Source organism: Etheostoma cragini, chromosome 12, assembly GCF_013103735.1.
Source record: "Etheostoma cragini isolate CJK2018 chromosome 12, CSU_Ecrag_1.0, whole genome shotgun sequence".
NCBI lineage: Eukaryota > Metazoa > Chordata > Actinopteri > Perciformes > Percidae > Etheostoma > Etheostoma cragini.
The window spans coordinates 21,788,945-21,799,011 of record NC_048418.1 but is presented as its reverse complement, the minus strand read 5'-3'; the positions used below and the strand labels follow the sequence as shown (position 1 = coordinate 21,799,011).

Sequence of the window (10,067 nt, the reverse complement as noted above, 5' to 3'; positions counted from 1 at the left end):
CTTCCTGCCATGATTGCCAACAATCACGGCCATCTTGTCAGCATTGCTAGTTCTGCTGGACTCATAGGAGTCAATGGATTGGCAGGTGTGTGTTTTCTCTTCCTCATCAAATGCACGTCACAGCATCTTTCAAATTCAAAGTTTGTTCGTAGTCTAATGTTCGGAATGCCACCTTCTTTATTCAGTGTGACATCTTGTTCATTTTAGCCAATTTCTGTTTAGGTCAGATGTCATGGAGTTGATTTAGGTCCTAACCAATGGGTAATAAGTTAGTCTCATTTGACACAGAAGCTATACAGTGAGGAAAATAAGTTTTTGAACACCCTGCTATTTTGCAAGTTCTCCCACTTAGAACTCATGGAGGGGTCTGATATTGTCATCGTAGGTGCATGTCAGCTGTGAAAGAAATAATCAATTTTTTTTTTTTCAGAAATCACAATGTATGATTTTTTTTTTATAAACTATTTATTGGTATGATACAACTGCAAATAAGTATTTGAACACCTTTCTATCAGCTGTTGTTGCATGTTTTTTTTTATTAGTGACAAATGCATTAAACAAAGAATCAGGTAAACAATAGCACATATAAATCAGGACTAATTCTTACAAAATGTATTATGAATAAAAAAATAAAACATACATCACAAAAAAATACAAATAAAGAGAGGTCTATAGTATTTAAATACATAAAATCATAGTTTTAATGCTTTTCTTAGCCATCTGAGGGACTTGAGTAAAGAATTCAGTTCTCTGAGAAAAGGTCAAACGTTTAGTTTATTAGTTTATGATCTTGATTATAAACGGGTTTAATTACCTGTAAAGTAAAAGGAGCAGCTTTTATCTTTGTGGCGTAATTCCAGCTGTGCCCTGGCCAGTTGACAACAGGCATCCTAAAATTGATGGTTAAATATTTAAATAAAATAAATTGCACTACATTTACAATTACAGCAGGCCTAGGGAAAAGGAAGGAAGGAAGGAAGGAAGACATTCAAAAAGGTGGCCAACAATTGGAACAAGCACAGGATATTGCAAAGTGATCAAACAGTTAATGCAGTGAAAACAATACAGAGGAGACAAAGGAAAAGAAGAGTGGTCACTGAGGCCTCATTGAAAGCACATACAAGACATAACATGAAGGCAGCAGAGATGGAGCGACAGCAACCATAAAACACATGACATCTGACAGATTAATGTGTGCAGTTATAGTTGTTGGACAGACATATTTTAAGGTGTGTTGTACAGGTGGAATAGTTATCTATGCATGTATGCATTTGATAGTGGTGGGCAGTAAATTCCGATTTTGTATTGCTGATCAGAAAATAAAAATGGACCAAATGTGCTTTTCTTAAATGAGATTAGGTCACCTTCTCGTGACCTGGTCACACAATTGCTGTAGTTATGTTGGAATATAAATGAGTTCAAATAGGGAAGCAGTGTTATTCATAAACCTGTAGACCAAACAGATGTTTTTTTATTTGAATACATCTTCCCAGCTCAGCAGTTTACAGTTATTTAGGATATAAGAATGATGGGAACTGTTAGGCTTCTGGTGTAAAACTTTTGGGGTTTTTTTCGGTAAAGAGTTTCAAATGGAGTTGGTAGTTCGGTCCCAGATTGTCAAACAATGTTAGATGTGACAAAATCATGGCATCGAGAAATACTTAAATTGCGGCACAATACTAATGTTTTGACCTTTTTAAATGGTTATATTTGACACAATGTTACATTGTCTCTTTGTAAAAAAACATTCCTAAAGTTTTCATTACATTTAGTTGAGCTCAGGAACGATTTAGCCAACTGTTGATTTGATCCATAGCTGTGGTGAGTTTGTCAGCAGCCAGAAGTTTGTCGTGGCATGCACATACTACAATGTTGTCTGCATGCATTAGTGTTTTGGTATCAGGGCAAACTGATGGCAGATCATTAATATATAAATAGGCCCAGTATGGATCCTTGTGCTACCGCTGTGCATAAGTTAATATATAAACAGGCTGAGAATTGATCCTCGTGGTACTCATGTGCATAAGTTAATACATAAACAGACTCTCATCTTGATATACCACACCTTTTTTTGAGGTTAATGGATTACCTCGGCAAAGGAGATTGTGAATACGAAAAACTTTATTGTCATCAAATTCTTCTTCGGTTTAACCATAAACTCCAGAATACACGAAAGACATGACATTACAAACAATACATAGCCAAGATGGCAGATAATAAAAATAAATACAATAAACTCCCATTTAAATCAATATTTGGTGTCCAAGTATTGATTTTGTTGGGGTTCTATTCGCTATAACCACCTTGCTCTATTTTATCCCTTACTTGTTACATTATGATGTTGATAAATGTTTTAAATTTGTCAATGTAGTATGTTACATTGCAAAGAAAGGTCAGATATTACAGTAAGTACTAAGTAACCTTAAGAATTGAAAATGTAATCGAGGCCTCTAGTGTAGAATACTATTGATTACTTTATTTTTTTTAATCATCTTGAAGATTTTAAATGGACTTTGGCAATTACCTTCTATAGCTATCCATCCTTTTTTTTGTCACCTAAAAGATACGTTTGCAGGTACCTTCTTTCTGTTGATGAGCTATTGAGGATATAAATGATTGTAAGCAAATGTATGTATTAGACAGGCTTTGGGTGTTGAGTGTTGTCTGATGTATTATTTTTGTTATGAATATAAATATGATGTGTCATTGTACCTTTTGGAGTATGCTTTTGCTTTTCCTTTCCCCCCCCCTAACCCTTTTAATTTAATTTCACATAATGTTGACACAGTGGCAACGCTCAGTGACAAACAAGGCATAATTGGGCAACAGTGTGTCAGTGACCCCTACAACCCTTATCCACTCAGACCAAACCGGGTCAGAACCAAATGGGGACGGACAACACAGACAGACAGACACACACACACTCATATAGGCCAAAATGGACCAAAAAATAAAATAAAAGTAATGTAATTGCAGCCGCAATAGAGCAGTGGAGTAGTGAAAAAACGTAGGCCTCTTCTGAGTCTCGATATGTTGAATAAGGTAACAAGTTCCAGGACAGGATTCCATGTATCTCCGAACTTTGTGGTAGATCCTAAGAGGTGAGAATCTAATCTTTTTAAAGAATTAATTTGTGAAGCACCTCATTAATCAATCGGTCATGTGTTATTGGGCAGGTGAGTCGCCAGTTGAGCATTTGATTGTTTCCCGTCTAACAAGGTTGTTAACGCCAGGGTCCGCTTTAGTGCTACAGAGAGGTTAGGGTCGAGGGAGTGCCAAAAATGACTGACAATAAATTGGGTGCAATGGTCCGGCAATTAGCTCTGCTCTGGCTGGATTTGATTTGTACAGAAGTAGGTCATCTACATACAATGAGACTTTGAGATGTGGATGGCCATCCAGTACCTGTTGAAGCCTTAGAGCATAGCCAAATGGCCAAGGGTTCTATCATGATGGCAAACAGGAGTAGCAACAGCGGGCAGCCCTGCCTGGTGCCTCTCCAGGGGGAAAAGAGGGGTGACAGCATATTGTTAGTTTGAAACGTAGTTTGGTAATCAGAAGAAGGGTGGAAATAGTTGTAACATGACTTTAAAATCAACATCCACAGAGCTAAAATTCGTATGTTATAAGTTGTTAGCTTTTTCCGGTTTCATAACTGAGTCGCAAGTTATAAGAGCTTAGCTGGGAGCTTCATGGAGAAAGCTAAATTTAATGTTAGCTGCCCTACAGCTGTCAAACGTGTTGTTTTGGCTGTGCTTTCAAACATGTCATTGTGCTAACCGAACAACTTTAGGCTTTGCAACAAAGCCGCTTCGATACACTGTAATGAAACCTTCTCTAACAGTGTAATAGCAGAGTTCTGTTGACTTGTGTATGTTGCTTTGTGTGTGGTAGAAATGAATGTAAACGGAGAGTGGCGTGCCAGAAATGCAATGCGCCATCAGGGCTTAACATTAAGACTTGTCCGCTTTTTTTTTTTTTTTTTTTGTAAGGCAAGTGGAAGAGAAATTGAATTGACCTACTGGACAAGTTGAAAATTCAAACGAAATAAAGTGCCATGTTACTTCATGTTATGTTTCACTCATTACATCTATGTTACCGATTTGATATACCGATTTTTATTTTATTTATTTATTTATTTATTTTATTTTATTTTTTTTAAATCTCAATAATTAAGGTATCTGTTGCATAATTGTGTCGCAAAGTGGGATGTAATCAATGACAAAACAATGCCATGTCTGTGGTTTGTATTGGAATTGTGTGTTTAAAAATTGTAATACGAACTTGATACAGCCCTAACAGTTATACAACCTTATTTTACCTTATTTAGTGATTTTGATTGATTTCAATGTCGATTCATCCAACACCAAAGATTCTTTTGTACCTTTTTTTTATAATGTTTCCAAAATGGTTGGTTTTGGCATGGTTTGTTAACCCTCTGAACCCGAGAGAGAACAAACTTTTTTATAAAATAAATCCAGACAGACAATGAACTGTAAAAATTACCTGAGGGTTCAGCGGGGTGACTTGCGTATTGAATAATGGTTCCTTGAACCTCAGCAACAGTTATGAGTCCCTTGTGGCTTCATTGTCTATTTGTGGAAAGGTTATACCATTGAGGATGCCATCTACAATGGGAGGGCAATCAGAAGCTCAGTGTAGAATTAGCAAATATGTCCTTGGTTCTAAAATGGTCTGTTTGAATCTCCCCTGAGCTAGATGTAATGGCTGGAATTGACGGTGCGATTGCCCCGCTCTGGCCTGATGGGCTAGAAGCTTTGCATGTTTTATCCCCAGATTCAAAAAAGTGTTGTCTGAATTTAAGCAGTTATAGGTTGGCTTTAGGGCTCAGGGTATCTTGACATTTTACTATATATTGATATATTTTCAAATGTGATATGGGATTAGATATTACCGTTTTTATATTGATGCAGTTTGCTTAATTTCATGACCCATTTCTTCGTAAAGCCATGCCTGGGTTTTGATCCCTCCTCTCACACTCGGTGCAGCCCTGCCCCCACTCGCTCACACACGGCTGCAACATGAAAAGACAGAGCCAGTCCACACTGCTTTCATTTGTCAGTACTTGTACCAGTATTTTTGCTTGTAACCTGCTGTTGTGGCTGAAAGAACAGTGGATAATGAATGTAATTAACTTCAGTTCTACTAGGAATAGCGTTGTGACATTGCCTAGTGGACCCGGGCGAGAGATGTGAACCATGGCCAGATACTCATAGTTCATAAAAAAGCAGCGCAGTGACGAGACATAGATTTTTTTATGCACAAGGCAGAGATCGATCTATCGCCTGTGACTGCCACTAGAATCCAGTCTGCAGTGTTGTTTAGAGACTTCACTGATAAACCAGATAAGTGTACAGTATGGCTTCATGGTCAAAGTTTTTGTAGGCTATCATAGAAGTTATTGTAAAAACCTCAAAATTATGAGCCTCTGTTTCTCTCTCCCTCCCTTTTTAATCAGTCTTTTACTGTTGTTGAAAACACCTTAAGGAGTGTTCTCAGAAATTGTGCTTTTTTTAGATTTAACAGCAGGTGAGTGCTTTAGATATTTTTTTTCCATTACATGTGTTGCAGCTGTCTATTGTCAAAAAGTAAAGGAAGCCCTGTCTTTCCATTTCATTTTTATGTCTGTTTTAATTGTATGTGCTTGTGTCATCTTACATGTGGCTTTGACTTACAACTGAACATTTAACCCACCAAAAATACCAAGATATACAGTATATGGTTTGTCGCCATTTAGTCTTCTGAAGCCTCCCAGAGTGTACCCCTTTCCACACTCTGAGTCATTCAGCTCAAAAAAATAAAGTGATTTGGGAGTGCAGGAATCGCTAATAGTGGTCCTCTACTAGTAATGAAGAGTTGAACCTCCACTGTTTAAAGTTACGGTTAGTTTGCGTGCAGAGGTAGAGGTCATAGTTTGCAGAAAAATGAGTGATTGGGAAATGTATATCACTATGGGTCTGTGTGCCCAAGTTATTTGGGACAAGCATGCAGGCTCCAGGGCTGATTTAGGTGAAGTAGACAATTTACCCAAATATCTGCCCAGTACAGCGTCTTGGGTCAAGGACAGGAGAGAAAAAGACATAAACACACACACGGTACAGTGTACAAGGCAAACGCATATCACGTATCTGAGCCCTAGGTTTTTTTTGCAAAGCCCATCTACCGCTCTGTAAACCACGGTCTGATCATGTGCCAGTCAGTTGTTCCCTGCACTGCTCAGCTTAGTTTCTAGATGTAGACAGTCACAAAGGGCCAAGTAATGTGAGGAAAACAGATGGCAGTCTGTTCTATGTCGGTCTCAAGGTTTACTAGTAAACGCAACATTTTGTCCCGTCTGTTTGTCAGACAACAGCAGTGACCAGTGATAGTTAGTGTCTGTTAGCTCACAGGGCTCCTGGGTGCGAGTAACATTTTTCCTCTAAGACGCACCAGTGCACCTAATGTCCTCACATCTGCTGCCTCTCCACAAACGAGGCAATGTTTACATCGATATTTTCAGTGTTCATCTGAGATCCCCAATGTCTAAACTGTACTTTAAATGTCTAATGCAGAGCGGCGCATTGTCTTTGGCATGGAGTCGTCCATTCTTGGCTCTGAATATTTCATCTCCCTGAACAACAGATTAGTTCAGTGTCAGAAAGGTTTAAGTGCAAAGGAGCCAGCAGTGTTGCAGAATAATGTGCGTGAGACCCAGCACTCTGAGGATCCACAGCCTCAAAAAAGGAACAGCAAAAGTATGAGATTTTGCCCATCAAAGTTCTTGGGTCAATCACGTATTGGCTACATCTTGTTGTACAGTGGTGCTCATAATTTTAGCAACCCATGCTGTCTTAATTAAAAAAAAAAAAAAGAAGGGGAAATTCAACTTTTAAAGACACCAATTTTCTTTGTGAATGAATAATTTATCATAAATAAATAAATGTTCTTCCTTAAAATACAGGGGGCATAAGTATGCATACCCCTATGTTAAATTCCTAAAGAGACAGCATATTTTTATTTTTAAAGGCCAGTTATTTCATGGACATCATGCATATAATAAAGTTTTTTGGGGCATTTTGGAACTAAAATAACCCCCACGTCATCACCTACCCTTCACCATGCCTAGAGATTGGCACCCCCTGCCCATAAAATCATTTCTCAATACAGATCAAACCAGCTACCAGCTAACTGAAATTAAACCATGCCAATCTCTAGGTATGGTGAACGGTATGTGATGTTAGGTCATTTTAATTCCAAAGGCCAAGGGAACTTAATCGGGATGCATAGTATCATGGATTTATGAAATAAATGGCCTTTTAAAAAAGAAAAAAAAAAAAAGAATAATCTGCCTGTCTCCATGGGAATTTAAGATAGGAGTTTGTATAATTATGCCCCCTGTATTTCACACCTCATGTTGTCCTCAGGTCCAATTGACCCTTTTTCCTAAATTATTATTTTTAACTACCCAATTGTAATTACCCAAAATGGCATGATTGATTCCACACAACGCTTTTTGGCAAGTACAAATGTCTACTTTGATTCATTTTGAGGTGTATTATCCAATTGTATAGCATTTGGAAAAACAAAGTGGTTTTGAAATAGTATTTAGTAAAAGTTGACATATTCCAGTCTGTGATTATCTATCAACATCCATTCCTTTAATTTTAGTCTAAATAATTCCTTATTTCTGCTTTTCAAACTCAAACATTAAGTATAATTTACTATAAATTAGATTTATTGACCTTAAATTTCAAAAACAAATTGTAAAACTAAAGTTAATTCTTTTTTTGTGTTGTGTTGTGTTTTACGTGTACATGAGGTGTTGAAAACTTCAAAGTGACAAACATTGAAAAAAGTGTTGAAATAAGGGACAAAAACATAAAAAGTTAAACGTTGATTAAAAGCCTCAAAAGTGATGATTTTCAATTTGACGGGAAGACTACACAAGGGTTAAGGAAGAATATTTATTTATTCACAATAAATAATACATAATCATTTCATCATGGAAAAATGACAGCATTATTATATATACGGAGCATTAGCATTGATTCACAAAGAAAATTGGTGTTAAAGGTTGGATTATTCCTAATTCTTTTTAATTAACACATTAAAATCCATTTCCAAAAGATTTTTTAAAGATTTATTTAAGGGAGTGAGGGTTTTAAACTAAACCCTATGGTCCCAACTGAAAAGGTGTAGGTGTGGTTGTTTTTCCTCTTTCCTCGTGTCTATGAATGTAGCTTCTGGAATAGTCACAAAGTTCCATTTGACGATAAAAATAATTAAATAAACCCCTTTTTGGCGCTACGGTTTATCCCACACTAACTTTAACAATTAATAGCTAAGGATAGCTAGCTGCTAACCTAATTTAATTTTCATTTGTTTATTAATCCCTTGTGGGGAAATTACAATTTACACTCTGTGTACACACTTTTGTTAGCAATCACACACAGTAATTTCACACAGTAAGGGTTGTGTAGTATGACAGATTGGTTGGTGTCTCGTTCTGTGGATCCCTGATCACCCTTTTCATATGTTTGTTTCTCCTCTTCTCATTGCAGACTACTGTGCCAGTAAGTTTGCAGCAGTAGGTTTTGCAGAGTCCGTGGGTCTGGAGCTGCTGGCAACTGGGAAAGATGGCGTCAAGACCACCATTGTGTGCCCGTACTTCATCAACACTGGGATGTTCAATGGATGTCAAACTAAGTAAGTTCACGGTTCTTCATTACAACAGACCTGCACGTGGTGCATTTTTATATTAATTCACAAAACGCAAGACTCAATAAACCATCTAATGTCTTAGGCTGAATCCCATTTCTCCATCTTACCCCTACCCCTTACCCCTTGGCCCTTGAAACCACGGGGTAAAAAGTACCCCTATGAAATGGGAAACCACTTGGTTACATCACCATACAGTATTGATCACAAACTTCCAAGATGCCGTCTCTGTCTGTCAAATGAGTGGGTTTGGACAACAGTGTCATATGCATTTATATATTTTATAGTTATTTTATGTTCACTTTGGTGGTGCAGAGGCAGATGTTCTTATCTCTGTAGTACTCAAATCTGTTTGCAATACATATTTGTATACAAACACACGGTGTGTTGTTTCTCTCTCAGTTATCACCGTTTTGAATGTCATTGATGTTCAGAAAAACATTTTGTTAACAAAAATCCATCTTTATTGCCAATAAATTAAACATAACAGGCAAAAGCATTACATAAAATATAGTATATTACAGAACCGATATCAACTGTTAGAACCATAACTTGTCACACACATAAAAAGGCTTCAAATGAATAAAACTAAAAAAAAGACACAAGACTACAAACAAATAACTACAGCTATTCTGATATTCCTGACCAGTCTGATGGCTGTTGGCCAGTAAACCCCCCCTCATATTTCAACAGTGTCCCGTATCAAAACCAACACCAATATACAAGTGCATGAACAGGAATTAATTACAAATTATTACAATAATACAGTACCAATGCAATAATAAATGGGTACAACATTAAAACATGATTTAAGAAACTTCTGCTCGTGTTCAGCCCCAAAGTGGATCAGCTGCCGGGTGTCCTGCTGCATCCCTTTGTGATACAGGGCGGTATATGTAAAGCATTTAGCGATGTATCATAGACAGTTAAAATTAATATGTACAGTCTATGCAATGTACACAGTCCATTCAAGGCAGAGAAATGCGGGACTGTTGTGCAAATCAAAGTTAACGTTAGTGATTAGCGTTAGCATAGCAAGCTAGCGATTTTTTTCAAAGGTTTCAGTTAAGAACATGGTTGCAAGTATATATGTACAGGATTGTATAGAGCACAAACCAAGACTGTCGTAACTTTTAAATCAAGTATTTAAGCCGAAAATACTTAAATTTATGGGTCTCTCTGGTTGAAAAAAATGATGGGACAGCACTCGTTCTCACCTGAAGGCGCAAGACTTGGGGGTAATGGGTAGAGAAATGAGATTCAGCCTCAGTCTAAAGTTGTATTTTATTGAAAAAAACAACAATGAATTTGTCATATTAGCCCGTGGAGTGATTTGAGGGTGGGGGGGG

General features: G+C 37.3%; 1 protein-coding gene across 3 annotated transcripts in view; it reads left to right on the top strand.

Moving 5' to 3' along the window:
• Nucleotides 1-10,067, top strand: part of LOC117954087 (epidermal retinol dehydrogenase 2-like) — a 59,916-nt gene that overhangs the window by 8,576 nt on the left and 41,273 nt on the right. For all 3 annotated transcript variants that reach the window (XM_034887588.1, XM_034887586.1, XM_034887587.1), the window contains exons 3-4: nt 1-85; nt 8,562-8,706. The exon at nt 1-85 is cut by the window's left edge and continues 204 nt beyond it. In XM_034887588.1, coding sequence (XP_034743479.1) covers nt 1-85; nt 8,562-8,706 — 230 coding nt within the window. The remainder of the gene's footprint in view (nt 86-8,561; nt 8,707-10,067) is intronic.